General features: G+C 41.0%; 1 protein-coding gene across 3 annotated transcripts in view; it reads right to left on the reverse strand.

Moving 5' to 3' along the window:
* The window catches only part of nej (nejire), a 465,387-nt gene that overhangs the window by 143,014 nt on the left and 298,063 nt on the right, over positions 1-24,310 (reverse strand). For all 3 annotated transcript variants that reach the window (XM_070086767.1, XM_070086766.1, XM_070086768.1), the window contains one exon: positions 23,529-23,839. In XM_070086767.1, the coding sequence (XP_069942868.1) occupies positions 23,529-23,839 (311 nt within the window). The remainder of the gene's footprint in view (positions 1-23,528; positions 23,840-24,310) is intronic.

Here is a 24,310-nt window from a genome sequence, read left to right on the forward strand (position 1 = left end):
AAATGAGAGTAAAGAAAACTCAGTGCCATTAATTCAATTTAAAGTAAATCTGAGTAAATTTGATTTGAGTAAAGTACAATTTCTCTTGATTTTCCAAGTGTTGTTTATCCAGTTGAGTAATTTTTTATTTTCAAGTGAGTTTTCCTTGCTTACAGTGTGACTTATTTTTTTTTCTTTACTTACGCAGAATAGTTAAGCATTTTTTTTTCCTCCCATTTCAGCATATGAATGTTGCAGCGAGGAGAAGGCTGGAGGCAGTGGAGATGTCATGTCTGAGGGCAATGTGTGGTGTGAATATAATGCAGAGAATTCGTAGTTTGGAAGTTAGGAGGAGGTGCGGGATTACCAAAACTGTTGTCCAGAGGGCTGAGGAAGGGTTGTTGAGGTGGTTCGGACATGTAGAGAGAATGGAGCGAAACAGAATGACTTCAAGAGTGTATCAGTCTGTAGTGGAAGGAAGGCGGGGTAGGGGTCGGCCTAGGAAAGGTTGGAGGGAGGGGGTAAAGGAGGTTTTGTGTGCGAGGGGCTTGGACTTCCAGCAGGCATGCATGAGCGTGTTTGATAGGAGTGAATGGAGACAAATGGTTTTTAATACTTGACGTGCTGTTGGAGTGTGAGCAAAGTAACATTTATGAAGGGATTCAGGGAAACCGGCAGGCCGGACTTGAGTCCTGGAGATGGGAAGTACAGTGCCTGCACTCTGAAGGAGGGGTGTTAATGTTGCAGTTTAAAAACTGTAGTGTAAAGCACCCTTCTGGCAAGACAGTGATGGAGTGAATGATGGTGAAAGTTTTTCTTTTTCGGGCCACCCTGCCTTGGTGGGAATCGGCCAGTGTGATAATAAAAAAATAAAATATTCCATTTATTATTCTTGCTTTCATGTCCTTGTATAAGTTCCCTGAGAAGATGTCCCAGTCACTTTTGTTTGCTCACTTAGTGTATCATGCCAGTCAAAGTCAATATGAATCAGTCCACAGTACCAATATTCCCTTAATGACTGAAAGACAATACCTAGCCCTTGAGCAATGTGTTTGTTCTCACAGCTTGTATCTGAGATTTGTTCAAGTGCTGCAAAATGTAAAGTTCAGATTAAGTTCCTATAGATCCGTGAATTCGTTATTAACATAGCCGAGCGGTCAGGCACTAGTAAATCTGTCACTCCCATCTGTGTTTCACCTACACCTTCAGACTTGAAGGATAGTGTTCTGTTGCCTCGAGCGGTCAGGCACTAGTAAATCTGTCACTCCCATCTGTGTTTCACCTACACCTTCAGACTTGCAGGATAGTGTTCTGTTGCCTCAAGTGTCCGGGGACACTCAGACTGCCTTGAGTGCACAGCCTATCCCTGCAATGTCTGCTAGTTCAAGTAGTAGTTTCTCCACAGGGGATGCCTTGTCAGAAAACGATTACCTGAAACTAGTAATGCCATCTCTTGTTGATGTCATGTGCCGCCTGCAGAAAGACGTCTCTGTCACGGCTAGTGCTCTCACTAGTGTGTGTGTTGTTGTTCCTAGTGTTCCAGATGGTGATCCCATCCTAGATGACAGTAATTCGTGCAATGTAAGAAGTTGTTTCTCGAGTAACTTTCACATGTTAACGTTTGTAAGTGTAGTTTCTTTACAGCTGATACCTCGTGTCACTGTGAGCGACTCAGCTTGAATATCAGTATTGTTGACAGTGTTCATTTCTTTTCCCCTGTGCTTGCAGTGAGAGATAGTAGATCCATTCTCCCTTGTTCATATTGCTTGTTATAGCTTTATTTTTTCAACCGGGGAGAGTCATCCACTCCACCGAGTTCATTCCTCCAGTAAGAAAGAACCAATCCCTTGTGGTCTGGTGTGATCTGATTCCTGCTCCAGGAAGATCTTATTCTGACTGTGAAACCACCAGCACCTATTAGTGACTTTGTCTGAGTCAAGAATTACTGTATCGAACAGCCGAGTTGGGTACTCCAAGCAGAAGAGTATATCAATTAGTAATTCCACAGTCACTAGTGAATGTAGCTCTACAGCTAGTTCACGATGCACCACGTGTTGCACACCCTGGTATGGATCGTTTTGTGAAACAAGCCAGAATGAAATACTTTTGGCCATGTATGGCTACTGACACTTCCGAGTATGTAAGAAATGTAGTGTCTGTATGCAGCATAAAGGAAATGTCAATGGTCCTAATCCAATCCAGGTGTATCCTACTACTAGTGAACCATGGGAAAGAGTTGCGCTAGATTTGTTAACCAATTTTAAATGTTCCCTCCAAGGCAACAAACATGTGTATTATGGTAGACCATTTCACCAGATATTGTGAGTTAGTTCCTATTGCAAATAAGACTGCCGAGACAGTAGCTAAAGTGTTTAAAGAACGCACTATCTGCAGGCATACCACCCCTAAGTCCTTAGTAACAGATAATGAAGGTGAATTCTGTAATGAGATTCTTGAAAATTTGTATATCTTGTACAAGATCTCTAAATCAACCATTGTTCCTCATCATCCTGTGAGCAATGGGTTACCAGAACATACAAATAAGAAAGTACTAAATGTTTTGAGAGCCACTATCAACCCCAATAGTGAAACTTGGGATGAAGTTATACCAGATGTTTATTTTTTTTTTATTATTATCACACTGGCCAATTACCACCAAGGCAGGGTGGCCCGAAAAAGAAAAACTTTCACCATCATTCACTCCATCACTGTCTTGCCAGAAGGGTGCTTTACACTACAGTTTTTAAACTGCAAAATTAACACCCCTCCTTCAGAGTGCAGGCACTGTACTTCCCATCTCCAGGACTCAAGTCCGGCCTGCCGGTTTCCCTGAACCCCTTCATAAATGCTACTTTGCTCACACTCCAACAGCACGTCAAGTATTCAAAACCATTTGTCTCCATTCACTCCTATCAAACACACTCACGCATGCCTGCTGGAAGTCCAAGCCCCTCGCACACAAAACCTCCTTTACCCCCTCCCTCCAACCTTTCCTAGGCTGACCCCTACCCCGCCTTCCTTCCACTACAGACTGATACACTCTTGAAGTCATTCTGTTTTGCTCCATTCTCTCTACATGTCCGAACCACCTCAACAACCCTTCCTCAGCCCTCTGGACAACAGTTTTGGTAATCCCGCACCTCCTCCTAACTTCCAAACTACGAATTCTCTGCATTATATTCACATCACACATTGCCCTCAGACGTGACATCTCCACTGCCTCCAGCCTTCTCCTCGCTGCAACATTCATCACCCATGCTTCACACCCATATAAGAGCGTTGGTAAAACTATACTCTCATACATTCCCCTCTTTGCCTCCAAGGACAAAGTTCTTTGTCTCCACAGACTCCTAAGTGCACCACTCACCTTTTTCCCCTCATCAATTCTATGATTCACCTCATCTTTCATAGACCCATCCGCTGACAAGTCCACTCCCAAATATCTGAATACATTCACTTCCTCCATACTCTCTCCCTCCAATCTGATATCCAATCTTTCATCACCTAACCTTTTTGTTATCCTCATAACCTTACTCTTTCCTGTATTCACTTTTAATTTTCTTCTTTTGCATACCCTACCAAATTCATCCACCAATCTCTGCAACTTCTCTTCAGAATCTCCCAAGAGCACAGTGTCATCAGCAAAGAGCAACTGTGACAACTCCCACTTTATGTGTGATTCTTTATCTTTTAACTCCACGCCTCTTGCCAAGACCCTCGCATTTACTTCTCTTACAACCCCATCTATAAATATATTAAACAACCACGGTGACATCACACATCCTTGTCTAAGGCCTACTTTTACTGAGAAATAATTTCCCTCTTTCCTACATACTCTAACTTGAGCCTCACTATCCTCGTAAAAACTCTTCACTGCTTTCAGTAACCTACCTCCTACACCATAAACCTGCAACAACTGCCATATTGCCCCCCTATCCACCCTGTCATACGCCTTTTCCAAATCCATAAATGCCACAAAGACCTCTTCAGCCTTATCTAAATACTGTTCACTTATGTGTTTCACTGTAAACACCTGGTCCACACACCCCCTACCTTTCCTAAAGCCTCCTTGTTCATCTGCTATCCTATTCTCCGTCTTACTCTTAATTCTTTCAATAATAACTCTACCATACACTTTACCAGGTATACTCAACAAACTTATCCCCCTATAATTTTTGCACATAAATTTTGCCATAAATTCTGCTTACAATGCTTCCATAGGTGATACTCCACATTATGCATTGTACGGTGTAGACAAGTTTACCTTATGAGTTGTTATATTCCACTCTGAAACCCGATTATAATCCTGATGATTTCATAGCAACTCATACCAGCATAGCTCAAAGTGTTTTTAGAAGAATCCGTGAAACACTTCATAAATCAATAGCAGAATTTACCAGAATAACTAATAGCTGTGCTAAGCCGACAAAAGTTAAAGTGGGTTCGAGAGTAATGCTGACTAATTTCAACAAAACATCCGCACTGCCTAAGCTCGACCAAAAGTTTGTTGGCCCTTATCGAGTAGTTGAACATATCAATGGCAATAAGTATAAGGTTAGAGAAATTAGTACTGGTCAGTATAAGGAATCGCATTTAGATCATATGAAATTAATATGCGATGTCGAGGATGATAATTCTACCCAGACTAATGTGTCAGTCGCTGACTGTGCCCTCTACCTCTAATACAGTGGACCCCCGCATACCGGACGCCTTGCATAACGGACAATCCGCATACTGGACGCTTTGATCGCTAAAATTTTGCCTCGCATACCGCCCCAAAAACCCGCTCAGCGCCCTTCGTCCGAGACGCGTCCAATGTGCGGCCTGAGCCAGCCTCATATGTTCCGCCGGTGGCATTGTTTACCAGCCAGCCTCCGCGGTAACATTCAAGCATACAATCAGAATATTTCGTATTATTACAGTGTTTTCGGTGCTGTTTCTGGAAAATAAGTGACCATGGGCCCCAAGAAAGCTTCTAGTTCCAACCCTACAGCAATAAGGGTTAGAATTCCAATAGAGATGAAGAAAGAGATCATTGATAAGTATGAAAGTGGAGTGCGTATCACCGACCTGGTCAGGTTGTACAAGAAACCCAAATCAACCATCTCTACTATTGTGGGCAACAGAAAGGCAATCAAGGAAGCTGTTCTTGCCAAAGGTTTAACTGTGTTTTCGAAAGAGAGATCGCAAGTGATGGAAGATGTTGAGAGACTCTTATTGGTGTGGATAAATGAAAAACAGCTAGCAGGAGATAGCGTTTCTCAAGCTATCATAAGCGAAAAGGCTAGGAAGTTGCATGAGGATTTAATTAAAAAAAGGCCTGCAACTAGTGATGATGTGAGTGAATTTAAGGCCAGCAAAGGTTGGTTTGAGAGATTTAAGAAGCGTAGTGGCATACATAGTGTGATAAGGCATGGTGAGGCTGCCAGTTCGGACCACAAAGCGGCTGAAAAATATGTGCAGGAATTCAAGGAGTACAAAGAAACTGAAGGACTGAAACCTGAACAAGTGTTTAATTGTGATGAAACAGGCCTGTTTTGGAAGAAAATGCCAAGCAGGACCTACATTACTCAGGAAGAAAAGGCACTCACAGGACATAAGCCTATGAAAGACAGGCTTACTTTGTTGATGTGTTCCAATGCTAGTGGTGATTGCAAAGTTAAGCCTTTATTAGTGTATCACTCTGAAACTCCCAGAGCGTTCAGGCAAAAGAATGTCCTCAAGGATAATTTGTGTGTGCTGTGGAGATCAAACAGTAAGGCATGGGTCACTAGGGACTTTTTCTATAACTGGTTACACCATGCATTTGCCCCCAATGTCAAAGATTACCTAACTGAAAAGAAATTAGAACTTAAGTGCCTCCTGGTGTTAGACAATGCCCCTGGTCATCCTACAGACGTGGCAGAGCGACTTTATGGGGACATGAGCTTCATTAAGGTGAAGTTTTTGCCTCCTAATACCACTCCTCTCCTGCAGCCCATGGACCAGCAGGTTATTGCAAACTTCAAAAAGCTGTACACAAAAGCTCTGTTTGAAAGGTGCTTTGTAGTGACCTCAGAAACTCAACTGACTCTAAGAGAGTTTTGGAGAGATCACTTTAATATCCTCAATTGTATAAACCTTATAGGTAAGGCTTGGGAGGGAGTGACTAAGACCTTGAACTCTGCTTGGAAGAAACTGTGGCCAGAATGTGTAGACAAAAGGGATTTTGAAGGGTTTGAGGCTAACCCTGAGAGGAGCATACCAGTTGAGGAATCAATTGTGGCATTGGGGAAGTCCTTGGGGTTGGAGGTTAGTGGGGAGGATGTGGAAGAGTTGGTGGAGGAGGACAATGAAGAACTAACCACTGATGAGCTGATAGATCAACTTCAAGAGCAAGAGGCCAGACCTGGGGAAACTGGTTCAAAGGAGGGGAGAGAGAAATTGAAGGAATTGCCTACTACAAAGATTAAGGAAATGTGTGCAAAATGGCTTGAAGTGCAAACCTTTTTTGATGAAAATCACCCTCACACAGCTATTGCAAGCCGTGCTGGTGACTGTTACAATGACAATGTTGTGAACCACTTTAGACAAATCATAAAGGAACGAGAGGTACAGGCCACTATGGACAGATATGTTGTGCGAAAGAAGTCCAGTGACTCTGAAGCTGGTCCTAGTGGCATTAAAAGAAGAAGGGAAGTAACCCCAGAAAAGGACTCGACACCTCAAGTCTTAATGGAAGGGGATTCCCCTTCTAAACACTAACACTCTCTCTCCCCTCCTCCCATCCCATCAATCATCACCAGATCTTCAATAAAAGTAAGTGTCATGTAATTGTGCATGCCTTTTTCAGTTTGTGTGTATTAAAATTAACGTTTCCTGTGGTAAAATTTTTTTTTTTCATACTTTTGGGTGTCTTGCACGGATTAAATTGATTTCCATTATTTCTTATGGGGAAAATTCATTCGCATACCGAACATTTCGCATAACAGCCAGCCCTCTTGCACGGATTAAGGTCGCTATGCGGGGGTCCACTGTACTCAGCCAGATAATCAACCCGAATGTCGTTATTCTTTGAGTACTCGACAAGTAATGAGAAACCCACAAGTATCTTTTGTAGATACTTGTTCAGATCTCCCTCAGTCAAGGCATGTGTTAGCCACTGCAAAGGAATTCGATCCTCCCAAAGACGATAACCATTCTGCATATGTAAATCTTACCATAGCAGAGTTGGGTTTAAATGTTCAAGATAAATCAAGTTGTCAAACTGTGTGTCTTAACAGCTGATCAGTTTTCAGAATTTTTTTTTTTGTGTTCACGTCCCCTCCGAATTCTGAGATTAGCAGTACTGATCTGTGCGCGCAAGATTTGCCTTGCTGTTAATTTACTTTCACCTTTGTAAATATATACATATTTATTCTTCCTCAGAATCCGTAGAGTGCATGAATACAGATCGATCGATCAATTCTATCCTTTATTATAATGTGATTTGTACTTATAATTTGTAATGCATTATGTTAACATCCATTATGATACCATCCATTAGCTCTGAGTTACATATGCCTTTGTAACGCCACCTGCCTGTTCAGCCTATAGCGTAGTATTGTATGTCAAGACAACATACGTAACTTGACTGAGCAGTCAGTATAGCTACTGAATTCCCTTATACGTACACTTGTGTAGTATATTGTAGATCGTATCATCCATATATATATATTTAGGCTCCCAGGTCAGTAGGCTCAGTGACTAGTATGTGTGACGTCACGTGACGCTGTTGTGAGCCCTTCGCGCCTAGAATCCTTCTCAGTTCCCGTTAGACCTACCAAGCAGCTACAGGCAGGCTGGGCCTCCTCCCTTCATACTCTGCAATATATGTGTTACCATCCAACAAGTGTGTTTAACTCCAACCATCATATCTCCTACGAACCTCCACTACAAAGGCACAAAACACAATAGAATTCAAGAAATAATGCACCAGCCAGGGTACTTCCCCACACATGATTTGATCTGAGTGGGACTTGCACATGAGTGAATAGAATTATCAAAGCTCAGTGCTTGGGAAGCACTGAAAATTGGGTTGGGCAAATATTCTATTAGTGGGATGGTTTATGAAGGACCTGCCTAGTAAGGGCCAACAGGTCTGCTGCAGTGTTCCTGCTGTATGTTCTTATGTACCCCAACCAGGGTACTTCCCCACACAAACCAGCCAGGGTACTTCCCCACACAAACCAGCCAGGGTACTTCCCCAAACACATGATTTGATTTGAGTGGGACTTGCGCAAGAGTGAATAGAATTATCAAAGCTTATTGCATGGGGCGCATTAAAAATAGGGTTAGGCAAATATTCTGTTAGTGGGATGGTTTGTATGGGCCAACAGGTCTGCTGCAGTATTCCTGCATTCTTATGTTCCATACACCAACAAGAGTCTTCAATAAATGTAAGTGATGATGATGTTATTGTTTTATACATACTTGATTTCTCATTCTTTTCTGCATGTGAATCTATATTTAATCTATAAAAAAAAAAATAATTTTTGTTAATACTTTTGGGTGTCTGAAATGGATTAATTGGATTTACATTATTTCTAATGGGGAAAATGGTTTTGAGTTTTGTGAATTTTGAAATTCAGCAGACTCTCTGGACTGGATTCATCACGAAACTCGGGGGTTCACGGTACATGTATATGTATACACACCCATCTGAGTTTTCTTATTAGTTCTTGCTTTTATTTTTTCCTTTTATCTCTATGGGGAAGTGGAATAAGAAGCACCTGTAAGCCGTGCATGTTGAAAAAGCTGATTAAAAATGCTGGGAGCAATGGCCTAGTAACCCTTTCTGTATAAAATACTAAAAATAAATCTTTAAATTTGGGATGTCTGAATGTAAATGGATGAAGTGCAAATAATAAGAAAGAGATGACTGTAAATGTTAGGAATGAAAAGAAGCTGAATGTCCTGGCTCTAAGTGAAACAAAGCTGAAGGGGGTAGGAGACTTTTCAGTGGGGAGAAATAAACTGGATTAGGTCAGGGGGTTTCCAATAGCGTTAGAGCTAAGAATGAAGTACTGTAGCAATAATGCTGAGGGATGGGTTAAGTGAGTGTGAGAAGTTTTGTGGTGAGGGACCTAAATATTAAAGTGGGAGAAACTGTTGTAGAGGGCACAATTAAGTAAGTTTGGGGTACCAGAGGTAAATGATAACGGGGGCCTTTCATTTAACTTTAAACTGAAATAAGGTTGTTAATAAGTAATATATTTTAAGAAAAAGAGGATAAATATATGAGACATGATACAGAGTGAGGACGTGTCTGGTGTACTCTCTTTGGACTGAACCAAGATGCCCTCCATTGAGCAACTTTACCAGTAGCTTAAGGAGGAATTGAGGGTAGCGAAGCTAAAGATACAACAATTGATGGAGGAAAACAAGAGGGTTCGTAGTAGTCCTCCTGTTGAGTCCTCAGGTCAAGAAGGGAACCTGGGCAGTGGCCGGACGGCATGGAACAAAGTTCAAGATCAAGAAGATGAATGGAGAGGTAGAAATGATGAAGAAGGAAGAGACTGCTTTGGAAACTGTTGTGGAAGTATCGAACATATTCTCTGTGCTACCAGATGAATGTGAGCCTACTACTTGGAACGTCACAACAAACGACACCAAGGTAAAAATGTTGTTGTTGTGGATAGACAGGTTAGGTATATGGATTGAGCCTTCTGCTTGTAGGATAGGAGTAGGAGACAGAGGGTTTGCTTTCCTGGGGGCTGGGATAGAGGACATTGTTAACCGGTTCGACAACATCACGAACAGTAACAGGATCAATCCTATTATCTGTCTCAGTGCTGGAGGCAATAATGTAGGCAAGCATAGAAGTGAGGATTTAGTTAGAAGGTACAGGACAGCAACAGTCATAATTAGGAAGACATTGGGGGGAGGGGGGGGGGCACCCTGTCATATGTGGCATTTTGCCAAGAAGGGGTGCTGGAAATGAATGGTTGTCCAGAGCAATTGGTATTAATTGTTGGCTGGACAAACACTGTAAGGATAATGCAGTACCATTCATTGGCAACTGGGACCACTTCTATGGTAGAAATGACATGTATGCCAGGGAAGGGGTTCACTTATCCAGAGCAGGTGTGGATTAGTTAGAGGTAAGGGTTTAGAAATGGAAAATAATGCAAATGGATATACTGACTTAAGCTTTGATAATATGAATCTTAATAATAACAGTCATGGAGTAATACTGGGTAATGACAATTATAGAAATTGTGTAAAAGCAAAGGTGAATAGGAAAAAGATGCAGAAGAAACCTATGACTGTATTTTATGCCAACAGTCAAAGTGCAAGAAATAAGATTAATGAATTACATTTGGTAGCGTGCGCCAGGAACTTTGATGTCATTGATATAACTGAAAAATGGTATGATTTAAAGAGTTAGGATATGATTGCTGAGTGTAATATTCAAGGGTTTAAGTTGTTTCATGTGGATAGATATAATGGGGAGGGGGAGGAGTTTAATTATATGTACGAGAAAATACAAATTGTTACATAAATAAAGGTATAAAAATCGATGGATTAATAACAGAATCTGTTTGGGTAGAGTTTGTAGGTCAAGAAAAACTAATTCTAGGTGTAATATACCGACCTCCAGGCTTAGATCATGATGTAGGGAGACTTCTTTGGTAGGAAATTGTTAGGGCTTCTAGACATAATAACGTAGTGATAGTAGGGGATTTTAACTTTAGTCAAGTTGACTGGACTTCTTTGACCAGTAATCTGGAATCCAGTGGCTGTATGGAAGTAGTTCAAAACTTTTCTGAAGCAGTGTGTAACAGAGCCTACCAGGGGTAATAATTTGCTCGACCTGGTCATGTCAAATAAGGAAACACTCGTAAATAATCTGGAGACTGCTGAAGAGCTTGGCACAAGTGATCGCAAACCCATCACTTTTAGCATTAACTGGGAATGTGCGAATAATGATAATACGGTAAAAGTCCCCAATTTTCATTCTGCCGATTATAATGGACTTAGGAAACACCTGTCTAATCTCGATTGAGGTAATCTAGCTAATGATTTTATTGACGATGATCATACTTATGATTACGAAGGGATCTGCGTTCATGATTTTTTCTTAATAATGTACAACATGCTCAGAGTATATACATTCCCCAGAGAGACGGTGGGAGACGGCCGACTTGTTGAAAAAAAAAAAAAAAAAAATAAATAACAATCGCAAATGGGTTAACAGGAAGCTGAAGCATCTATTAGGGGAGAAAAGGGGAATATATAAGTGCATCAAAAGACGAAAGGTTAACCTTACTGACCAATATGCTGAGCTTAAAAGAGAAGTAAAAAAGGGGATTAGAAAGGCTAAATGTGACTATAATAAGCGTGTATGCACCTGGAGAAGAGAGACGTGTAGAGGAGAGAGAGAGATTTTGGGAAATGTTGAGTGAATGCGTGGGGAGTTTTGAATCAAGTGTGAGAGTAATGGTGGTTGGGGATTTCAATGCTAAAGTGGGTAAAAATGTTATGGAAGGAGTAGTAGGTAAATTTGGGGTGCCAGGGGTAAATGTAAATGGGGAGCCTTTAATTGAGCTATGTGTAGAAAGAAATTTGGTAATAAGTAATACATATTTTATGAAAAAGAGGATAAATAAATATACAAGGTATGATGTAGCACGTAATGAAAGTAGTTTATTAGATTATGTATTGGTGGATAAAAGGTTGATGGGTAGGCTCCAGGATGTACATGTTTATAGAGGGGCAACTGATATATCGGATCATTATTTAGTTGTAGCTACAGTTAGAGTAAGAGGTAGATGGGAAAAGAGGAAGGTGGCAACAACAAGTAAGAGGGAGGTGAAAGTGTATAAACTAAGGGAGGAGGAAGTTCGGGTGAGATATAAGCGACTATTGGCAGAAAGGTGGGCTAGTGCAAAGATGAGTAGTGGGGGGGTTGAAGAGGGTTGGAATAGTTTTAAAAATGCAGTATTAGAATGTGGGGCAGAAGTTTGTGGTTATAGGAGGGTGGGGGCAGGAGGAAAGAGGAGTGATTGGTGGAATGATGAAGTAAAGGGTGTGATAAAAGAGAAAAAGGTAGCTTATGAGAGGTTTTTACAAAGCAGAAGTGTTATAAGAAGAGCAGAGTATATGGAGAGTAAAAGAAAGGTAAAGCGAGTGGTGAGAGAGTGCAAAAGGAGAGCAGATGATAGAGTGGGAGAGGCACTGTCAAGAAATTTTAATGAAAATAAGAAAAAATTTTGGAGTGAGTTAAACAAGTTAAGAAAGCCTAGGGAAAATATGGATTTGTCAGTTAAAAACAGAGTAGGGGAGTTAGTAAATGGGGAGATGGAGGTATTGGGTAGATGGCGAGAATATTTTGAGGAATTTTTAAATGTTAAGGAAGAAACAGAGGCAGTAATTTCATGCACTGGTCAGGGAGGTATACCATCTTTTAGGAGTGAAGAAGAGCAGAAGGTAAGTGTGGGGGAGGTACGTGAGGCATTACGTAAAATGAAAGGGGGTAAAGCAGCTGGAACTGATGGGATCATGACAGAAATGTTAAAAGCAGGGGGGGATATAGTGTTGGAGTGGTTGGTACTTTTGTTTAATAAATGTATGAAAGAGGGGAAGGTACCTAGGGATTGGCAGAGAGCATGTATAGTCCCTTTATATAAAGGGAAAGGGGACAAAAGAGACTGTAAAAATTATAGAGGAATAAGCTTACTGAGTATACCAGGAAAAGTGTACGGTAGGGTTATAATTGAAAGAATTAGAGGTAAGACAGAATGTAGGATTGCGGATGAGCAAGGAGGTTTTAGAGTGGGTAGGGGATGTGTAGATCAGGTGTTTACATTGAAGCATATATGTGAACAGTATTTAGATAAAGATAGGGAAGTTTTTATTGCATTTATGGATTTAGAAAAGGCATATGATAGAGTGGATAGAGGAGCAATGTGGCAGATGTTGCAAGTATATGGAATAGGTGGTAAGTTATTAAATGCTGTAAAGAGTTTTTATGAGGATAGTGAGGCTCAGGTTAGGGTGTGTAGAAGAGAGGGAGACTACTTCCCGGTAAAAGTAGGTCTTAGAAAGGGATGTGTAATGTCCCCATGGTTGTTTTAATATATTTATAGATGGGGTTGTAAAGGAAGTAAATGCTAGGGTGTTTGGGAGAGGGGTGGGATTAAATTATGGGGAATCAAATTCAAAATGGGAATTGACACAGTTACTTTTTGCTGATGATACTGTGCTTATGGGAGATTCTAAAGAAAAATTGCAAAGGTTAGTGGATGAGCTTGGGAATGTGTGTAAAGGTAGAAAGTTGAAAGTGAACATAGAAAAGAGTAAGGTGATGAGGGTGTCAAATGATTTAGATAAAGAAAAATTGGATATCAAATTGGGGAGGAGGAGTATGGAAGAAGTGAATGTTTTCAGATACTTGGGAGTTGACGTGTCGGCGGATGGCTTTATGAAGGATGAGGTTAATCATAGAATTGATGAGGGAAAAAAGGTGAGTGGTGCGTTGAGGTATATGTGGAGTCAAAAAACGTTATCTATGGAGGCAAAGAAGGGAATGTATGAAAGTATAGTAGTACCAACACTCTTATATGGGTGTGAAGCTTGGGTGGTAAATGCAGCAGCGAGGAGACGGTTGGAGGCAGTGGAGATGTCCTGTGTGGTGTAAATATTATGCAGAAAATTCGGAGTGTGGAAATTAGGAGAAGGTGTGGAGTTAATAAAAGTATTAGTCAGAGGGCAGAAGAGGGGTTGTTGAGGTGGTTTGGTCATTTAGAGAGAATGGATCAAAGTAGAATGACATGGAAAGCATATAAATCTATAGGGGAAGGAAGGCGGGGTAGGGGTCGTCCTCGAAAGGGTTGGAGAGAGGGGGTAAAGGAGGTTTTGTGGGTAAGGGGCTTGGACTTCCAGCAAGCGTGCATGAGCATGTTAGATAGGAGTGAATGGAGACGAATGGTACTTGGGACCTGACGATCTGTTGGAGTGTGAGCAGGGTAATATTTAGTGAAGGGATTCAGGGAAACCGGTTATTTTCATATAGTCGGACTTGAGTCCTGGAAATGGGAAGTACAATGCCTGCACTTTAAAGGAGGGGTTTGGGATATTGGCAGTTTGGAGGGATATGTTGTGTATCTTTATATGTGTATGCTTCTAGACTGTTGTATTCTGAGCACCTCTGCAAAAACAGTGATAATGTGCGAGTGTGGTGAAAGTGTTGAATGATGATGAAAGTATTTTCTTTTTGGGGATTTTCTTTCTTTTTTGGGTCACCCTGCCTCGGTGGGAGACGGCCGACTTGTTGAAAAGAAAAAGAAAAAAAAATGTGACTATGAAATTAGAGTTGCTAATGAATCAAAGACTAATCCAAAAGGGTTCTTTCAAGTGTATAGGACGAAGGTGAAGGAAAAAGTAGGACCTTTGAAAATTGGGAATGGACAGGGGACGGATAATGAACTGGAAATGTGTTCCTATTTAGCAACTATTTCTTGTCACCAGTTTTTACACAGAAGACATAAATGAGATTCCAGAAATTAACAGTTATTCAGTTCCTCATGAATTCAAATTAACTAATATTACTGTCACGACGGACATGATTGTCAAACAGATAAACTGAAGCAAAATAAGTCCCCAGGACCTGACGAGTTGTTTTCCAGGGTTCTTAAGGAATGCAAGATGGAACTTAGCCAGCCATCAATGAATGTGTTTAATGTATCCATCCTTACTGGTGTTGTACTAGAGATGTGGATGATGGCTAATGTGGTTCCAATAAGTCTGACGTCTATAGTAGGCTGTCTCCCACCTAGGCAGGGTGACCCAAAAAGAAAGAAAATCCCCAAAAAAGAAAATACTTTCATCTTCATTCAACACTTTCACCTCACTCACACATCATCACTGAAATTATTAGAATCAAATTATTAGAATCAATTACAGCTGACATTATTAGAAGTCACCTTGAAGAACATAATTTGATTAATGAATCTCAGCATGGGTACACAAGAGGTCATACCTGCCTGGCAAATTTACTGGTGTTCTTCAATAGAACATTTGAGGCAGTAGACAGTGATTAAGAATATGATATTGCTTATTTGGATTTTAGTAAAGCCTTCTTGTGAGTACCTCACAAGAGACTCTTAAGAAAAGTGGCAGCTCATATTATGGGAGGTAAAGTTCTAGCATGGATAGAGGCATGGCTTACCAACAGAAAGCAGTGTGTTTCTATTAATGAGGTCAAATCTGAATGGGTATTAGTCACTAGTGGCATTCCACAGAGATCAGTTTTAGGCACTCTGTTGCTCATAATTTACATTAATGACCTTGAAGGAATTACAAGTGACATGAGCAAAAAAGGTTAGTAGGTATGTGTAAAGGTAGAAAGTTGAAAGTGAACATATAAAAGAATAAGATGATAAGGGTATCAAATGATTTAGTTAAAGAAAAATCGGATATTAAATTGGGGAGGAGGAGTATGGAAGAAGTGAATGTTTTCAGATACTTGGGAGTTGACGTGTCGGCGGATGGATTTATGAAGGATGAGGTTAATCATAGAATTGATGAGGGAAAAAAGGTGAGCGGAGTGTTGAGGTATATGTGGAGACAAAAAAAATTATCTATGGAGGCAAAGAAGGGAATGTATGAAAGTATAGTAGTACCAACACTCTTATATGGGTGTGAAGCTTGGGTTGTGAATGCAGCAGTGAGGAGGCGGTTGGAGGCAGTGGAGATGACCTGTCTACGGACAATGTGTGGTGTAAATATTATGCAGAAAAATTGGTGTGTGGAAATTAGGAGAAGGTGTGGAGTTAATAAAAGTATTAGTCAGAGGGCTTAAGAGGAGTTGTTGAGGTGGTTTGGTAATTTAGAGAGAATGGATCAAAGTAGAATGACATGGAGAGCGTATAAATCTGTAGGGGAAAGAAGGCGGGGTAGGGTTCGTCCTCGAAAAGGTTGGAAGGAAAGGGGTAAGGGAGGTTTTGTGGGCAAGGGGCTTGGACTTCCAGCAGGCGTGCATGAGCATGTTCGATAGGAGTGAATGGAGACGAATGGTATTTGGGACCTGACGATCTGTTGGAGTGTGAGCAGGGTACTATTTAGTGAAGGGATACAGGGAAACTGGTTATTTTTGTATAGCCGGACTTAAGTCCTGGAAATGGGAAACACAATGCCTGCACTCTAAAGGAGGGGTTTGAGATATTGGCAGTTTGGAGGGATATGTTGTGCATCTTTATACGTATATGCTTCTTAATTGTTGTGTTCTGGGCACCTCTGCAAAAACAGTGATTATGTGTGAGTGAGGGTCACCCTGCCTCAGTGGGAGACGGCAGATTTGTTAAAAAAAAAAAAAAAATGAGCAAATCTGCTGATGATACAAAAATTGGCCATATGATTCATTCTGAGGAAGATACCAATGAACTCCAGGAGGATTTGGACAAATTAATGTCTTGGTGTGAAAAATGGCAGATGAAGTTTAATGTGGATAAGTGTAAGGTACTAGTTCTTGGTAACGAAAATAACCCTCGTAGCTATGAACTAGGTGTAGAGCTTGATCATACAGAATGTGAACGACTTGGGAGTCATGGTAAGCAGAAATCTAAAGCCAAGACAGGAGTGCCTAAGATTTTTTTTTTTTTTTTCAACAAGTCGGCCCTGGAACGCAGGCGGGAGAGATACATGATTATATACACCTGGAAAATCCTAGAGGGACTAGTACCGAACTTGCACACGAAAATCACTCACTACGAAAGCAAAAGACTTGGCAGACGATGCAACATCCCCCCAATGAAAAGCAGGGGTGTCACTAGCACGTTAAGAGACCATACAATAAGTGTCAGGGGCCCGAGACTGTTCAACTGCCTCCCAGCATACATAACGGGGATTTCCAACAGACCCCTGGCAGTCTTCAAGCTGGCAGTGGACAAGCACCTAAAGTCGGTTCCTGACCAGCCGGGCTGTGGCTCGTACGTTGGTTTGCGTGCAGCCAGCAGCAACAGCCTGGTTGATCAGCCTCTGATCCACCAGGAGGCCTGGTCACAGACTGGACCGCGGGGGCGTTGACCCCCGGAACTCTCTCCAGGTAAACTCCAGGTCTCCCACCGAGGCAGGGTGACCCAAAGAGAAAGAAAATCCCCAAAAAGAAAATACTTTCATCATCATTCAACACTTTCACCCCACTCACACATAATCACTGTTTTTGCAGAGGTACCCAGAATACAACAGTTTAGAAGTATATACGTATAAAAATACACAATACATCTCTCCAAACTGCCAATATCCTAAACCCCTCCTTTAGAGTGCAGGCACTGTACTTCCCATTTCCAGGACTCAAGTCCGGTTATATAAAATAACCGGTTTCCCTGAATCCCTTCACTAAATATTACCCTGCTCACACTCCAACAGATCGTCAGGTCCCAAATACCATTTGTTTCCATTCACTCCTATCTAACACGCTCACGCACGCCTGCTGGAAGTCCAAACTCCTCGCCCACAACTCCTTCTTTACCCACTCCCTCCAACCTTTTTGAGGACGACCCCTACAGATTTATACGCTCTCCATGTCATTCTACTTTGATCCATTCTCTCTAAATGACCAAACCACTTCAACAAACAGTCTTCAGCCCTCTGACTAATACTTTTATTAACTCCACACCTTCTCCTAATTTCCACACTCCGAATTTTCTGCATAATATTTACACCACACATTGCTCTTAGACAGGACATCTCCACTGCCTCCAACCATCTCCTTGCTGCAACATTTACAACCCAAGCTTCACATCCATATAAGAGTGTTGGTACTACTATACTTTCATACATTCCCTTCTTTGCCTCCATAGATAACATTTTTTGCCTCCACATATACCTCAATGACCCCGCCTCCTCCTACTTCGCCTCGCCTGCCTACAGTATATAAGCCACGTCTACGGCCCTATGCTTTACATTCTACAAGATTGATGGACTGAACACATCAACTCCAGGCTGAGGGACTCATTACCTCAAACTACTCCTCTCCTTACACCTTTCTGCTTTGTATTGGACTGATGAAGCCACTGTGTAGTGAAACATTTCCTCAATAAAGATTCCCGTATGTTGCATAAGTGTCTCAAACTTCCCTCTTTTCCTGCCATAACTTATCCTTCAACATTATTGCTACTCCTCCTTTAGCTCTAATTCTATCTGAAACTCCTGATCTAATACAATTTATTTCTCCCCACTTTAATCTCTCCCACCCCCTTCAGCTTTGTTTCACTTAAAAGCCAGGATATTCAGCTTCTTCTCGTTCATAACATCCACAATCATCTTTCTTATCATTTGCACAACATCCACGCACATTCAAACATCTCACTTTGACGATTTTCTTCTTTTTCATTTTAGTAGGCTATACAGAAAAAGGGGTTACTAGCCCGTTGTTCCTGGCATTTTAGTTGACTTTTACAACATGCATGGCTTACAGAGGAAAGATTCTTATTCCACTTCCCCATGGATATAAAAGGAAAAGTAATAAGAACACGAACTATTAAGATAAAATCAAAGAAAACTCAGATGAGTGTATATAAATAAACATGTACATGTATGTGTAGTGTGACCTAAGTGTATGTAGAAGTAGCAAGATGTACCTGCAATCTTGCATGTTTATGAGACAGACAAGAGATACCAGCAATCCTACCATCATGTAAAACAATTACAGGCTCTCATTTTACACTCACATGGTAGGACGGTAGTACCTCCCTGGGTGGTTGCTGTCTACCAACCTACTACAATATTACACTAAAAAATATCGTGTAATTACTAACTGAAGGCCTACCGACACTGGCTATTACACCCATAATTTTTCACTATTTCTTTCCATTTACTTTTCATGCTGTCATATATATTTTTCACCAACTCTGTGTTACTTTTCTGTTCCATTTATACCTAACATAACATACATATACTGTACTACACTCATAACTCCCTCTTGAGGCAACATAAGGAATTATCTTTATAATGGTTCTGTAAAAACACTGTTGAAACTATGGCATTCAAGATAATATGGAAAAAATTGTTGTTTATCTTACCTTACATTACAATTGTGGTTGATTGTTGATATGGAAGGGTGCTGGGAAGGTTGATGTGACCCTACTGGGCCAAGTTTGATATAGTGAGGTTTATTACCTCAACACTATTTGCACATGTAAACATAAAACTAATATCCATTTTTCCTTACCAAATTGTACCAAATACAGTAAACTCTCAAATTAATGGACAAATAGTGGAGAGTGGGATGCCAGTTATGATGACTGTGCTGTGATCATAAAATAATGAACAATTCTCTAATGAATGGACATATTCAATTGTTTCTGAATTAACTGACCTAAATGATTTTGTCACATATTTTCAAATAGATGAGGGATAAAAATGTGAGTGGTGTGTTAAAGCATCTGCAGAAAGAAAAGTTTATCTATGGGAGCTTAAAAGGGAATGTACCAGAGCATAGTGGTCCCAACACTTTTATATGGGTGTGAGGCATGGGTACTCAATACTGAAGTGAGGCTGCAATTAAGCAGCAGAGATGTCATGTTGGAGATTAATGTGTGGTGTGAATATTATCCAGAAAATTCAGTGCAAAAATTAAATGATGATAGTGTCACTAAGGGTATAATTCAGAGGGCTAAGAAGCAGTTGTTGAGGTTGTTTGGGCACGTAGAGAGGATGGAAGAGGGACAGAGTAAAAGTGGTTTCGAATTGTAGCAGTTTTCATCCAGATTGACTGAATAAGAGTGAATGTGCTTTCTTCTTTGGGTCACCCCTGCAATGGCAGGAAACAGCCATTGAAGTTAAAAAAAAAAAAAAGTCTGGTCCATTACCTTAAGATCTCTTAAACTGAGGGTTTATTGTACGTAAGTAACTCACATAGTAAACCACACCACAGGCGGGATTTGAACCCGCAGTCAGAGAGTCTCAAAACTCCAGACCGTCGCGTTAGCCACTGGACCAGCTAGCCACAGTAAGATTCGTCCAACTAAGTATATTTCTACACCATAGGAAGGTTAGCATAGGCACCACTGTGACCACAAATGCAAGTTTTTACAGACGAATCTCCAGCTAGCGTGGCCGTGATGAACTCTAGCTTAAGTCCCTTCACTGCCGTCAACATGACTCATGAAATCGTAATGACACGATTGCAAACAAACCATACCACGGGCGGGATTTGAACCCTCAGTCAGAGAGTCTCAAAACTCTAGACCGTCGCGTTAGCCACTGGACCAGCTAGCCACAATAAGATTCGTCCAACTAGGTATATTTCTACACCATAAGAAGATTAGCATAGGCACCACTGTGACCACAAATACAAGTTTTTACAGACGAATCTCCAGCTAGCGTGGCCGTGACGAACTCTAGCTCAAGTCATTACCATTTCCTGAGCCATGTTGACGGCAGTGAGGGGACTTGAGCTAGAGTTCATCACGGCCACGCTAGCTGGAGATTCGTCTGTAAAAACTTGCATTTGTGGTCACAGTGGTGCCTATGCTAACCTTCCTATGGTGTAGAAATATACCTAGTTGGACAAATCTTATTGTGGCTAGCTGGTCCAGTGGCTAACACAACGGTCTGGAGTTTTGAGACTCTGACCGCAGGTTCAAATCCCGCCCGTGGTATGGTTTGTTTGCAATCGTGTCATTACGATTTCGTGAGTCATGTTAACTCACATAGTTATATGTAGTGAATTTATTCCAAAGATGAATGTATCAGATACATTCATCTTTGGAATAAAGGAGAGTAACTTAGCGTCTGCTTAAACAAACTATGATCAATTTCTCTTGTATTAAGTAATCTGTAAGCCATTAATTTAATTTGCCCATAATGCCATGGCATGATAGTGGCTCTCTTTGCACTGCAACTCATTATAACTACAGAATCTCAATGTAAACTTGCAAAGAAATAAAAATGTATTGCATTGATACAAAACTGTAGCAGGCAGCATTATCTGGTAATCCTGGGTAATTTACATATTACTATGTAAAACAATTGCAAATATCAAGACTTGTTTAACAAATCATAATAAATTTACTTACTTCAATCACCCTTCTCTGTCATCACATCAGTATGTTAACATCAGTTAAAATAAGCCACATTACTTACTAAACATTGAGGGACTTGCCACATCTGTACCAAACAAAACTAATGACAAATAGTTTTGAGAAAATCCTAAGAAAAATGATGAAACATTGTGATAAAATGGAGTGGGGGTTGTTATTGTTGGTTTTTGAGGACGACAACAACTTGTATTGTATGAATGGTGATTAAGAAGTGGTTCATACTGCTTGTACTATGCCCCCATAATATCAGGAGCTTTATGGGGTATAACTTAAAGAGTTGCCATGGAGCTATGAGGATGTAGTGAATGTGCAGTTAAGAAATATATACTGTCATCTCCCTTTGTTGGAGGGAAGAAATATGGAAACTTGAAGTCCTGCAGCTGAGAGACATTACATCTACCAACCAGTCTGGGAGCAAAGAGATGAAGAATGAGAGTTGAGATTCACCCATATAAAAAAAAATCCTTTCAGTTTATGTGAAGAGTGAGTTAGCATCCCAGTTTGCTCTCTGGAGATCTGTGAACAACACGACTTTGTTGATGAGTGGCCAACAGTTTGTATTATACTGTATTTCTAGATTGCAGTTCACTGCCATTAACTGGTAGTTTAGCCCAGTTAAATGGGTACAAAACCCTCAGATGTGAGGCCTTGTACAAACTGACAGAAGTAACTAGATCAGGATGAGATGAATTCTTCCAATAAATTCCATTATAAATCTTGTTAAGACATATATACAACGGTCTAAGAATTTTAAATTCAGGTTAAGCAATGCCCTCATATTTTGTGGCAAAAAAAAATTTCAGGAAAAAAATCTTCCTAGTTTACACTACTCTCCATCAGGCATTCCCAAATGAGGCCACCAATAATGGGAACGAAAACTGCTGAATGATGTGAGGGAGTAGGCAGGGATAAGTTAAAGGAGCAGGAGCTAGGGGATAACTGACCAACGAGCTGCTAGCCTGCTATCAATAGGCATTTCATACCCTGTTATCTAGAAATGGAGCCCCTAAGCCTGGTGCACTGAATGGAGGAGCCTTAGGAGGCCTTACAAGACAGACTAAACGACATGCACCTAGGTTATATCCACCCTAGTAAGCAGTATGATGAACTTTTGAGTCATCATACAGGCCTCTTACCTGTGACTGATTTTAAGGACTCTCTTTAACCCTGCAGCCTTAGGACAGGTTTCCCCAGTGACTATTGGTAACCCACTGTGCTAGTGGCCAAGAGGTTCACATAGCCATCCCAACCTGGCTGATCCAAACTGGTTGTGATGTAACAGGATAGAAACTGTCCTTCCTCTTCCTGACCAGCCATACATCATAGCCAAGAGTGCACTTCCGACACTGATATTGGCTCAAGAAAAAGATAGGCAGACTCCTCAGGTTAGGGCTGGACCTTGCATGCCTCAATATTATTACTGAAAGGGCATTCCAGACAAAATACAACATTGTTGAGCATGACAGGGAAGGCTTACCCTTCTTATTATAATAAGACTTGGGAACATCTCATGAATCCTCAGCAAAAACTACTAGAGGGACCAGAACTAAATATAAGCAAGCGTAGGAAGTATATAGGAAGCTAACATAGATTTGAATTTCTCCGTGAGCACTTAAAGTTGCAGGCTCTTGCTCAGAAGACAAAGCCTCTAAATTCAGGCCAGCAACAAGCGGTGGGGCACAAAAATACCCAGCATCACCACTTTTAGTCTCCTGTTAATTTGGAAGGAATCTAGAAATCCTAAGGGGTCAAGGTAGAGGGTGTCCGTGCCCTCTTTTAAAGAACCAAAATCTACACATGAAACTTGAGGCGATGACCAATGACCCTGGAGAAGTCATCCCTTGACTCTGGCTGAATGATGACTCTTCTATGACAGGGCAGTCAACACCACACTCACATGACTATGCTTCTTCACAACATTCCATCCTGCCGTAAAACACACGATAGGTCAGGTGGTGATCACAGAACTGGAGAGCCAGGCACATCAAATAACTTTCACTAACAATAGCTCACACCTACCTGAGAACAGAGAAAAGTCACTGGCTTAAAAGGTGTCTATTGTGAAAAGCATGTGTGCAGAGGTGTTGACTGCAGCACCACTGATCAGCTACTCGTGGCCCTGCCAGCTGACTAATTCTGGTTAGATCCAGTTGGTAGAAATTAAAAAATAAAAAATAAGGGTGAAATTAGATATACTGAGCTAAATGCGAGATAGTCGTAACTGGCAGTGATCTGAGATGAGTAGAGATGTATCTGAGAGCTGGTTATTTTCTTGGTGGATCATCAGAGCCCAAATGCAGAATGTGCTAAACATACTGAGTTTGGGCAGGCACTACCTGAACAAACATTGATATGGGCACTAAATCTTAAAATAAATATGTGCACCTCTCATTAGCATTTCATAAACTACATTCTTCCCCTTCAATAACTTTTTCAACCTCTTATAATGGAAGACATGTTTAACATATACATATAATATCATACCTGTTCCATAACTGCTCCATTCCAGGTAGAACTCTATTTTGTTGTTGCTGCTGCTGTTGCTGCTGTTGTTGCTGCTGCTGCTGTTGCATAACTGCATTAGGTTTACCCATGGGATTCATTTGCGAGACCTGAGGTCCCATGTTACCCATTTGTGGCATAGCACTGGTAGGCATTTGTGGGCGGACCTGCTGCTGTGGGGCAATGGGAGGGGGCATCATGGGTGCTTGACTGACTGCAGCATTACCAGGATTACCCTTCCCATAACTCACAGCAGTAACAGGCCCAGTTTGTCTCGCAGCTTCCTCTTGAACCTGACAAATAAATACACATTTAAGCAAATAAATTTTCCACTTCAAACAAGAATACAAACTCTCCTCACTTAACGATGGAGTCCCATTCCTAAGACCATGCCAGTAAATGAATTTGTCGCTAAGTGAGGAGCATGGTTTGTGTCAACCATCTCTGATATTGTTTTAATGTGACCTTTGCACCATTTATGACATTTCTGGTATATTTTTAAATGTTTATATAGCAGTGTACTGTATATTGTAATAAACAGAATAGAGGAAATCAGGTCTAATATACATTATTTAGATATGCATACTGGTCGGAGAACCTGTCATAAGTCTGAGTCATCAGACTCCTGTGAAAAGCATGACAAACCACTAACAGTAACTTCTTAGAATCACTGTATATCCAGTTCACCAGCATAAACTTCACTACCACTTCACTTTTCCTGCCTTTCATTTGTTCTAGTGCAAGCCCATCTTCAATTGTTAGTC

Source organism: Cherax quadricarinatus, chromosome 19 (genome assembly GCF_038502225.1).
Source record: "Cherax quadricarinatus isolate ZL_2023a chromosome 19, ASM3850222v1, whole genome shotgun sequence".
NCBI lineage: Eukaryota > Metazoa > Arthropoda > Malacostraca > Decapoda > Parastacidae > Cherax > Cherax quadricarinatus.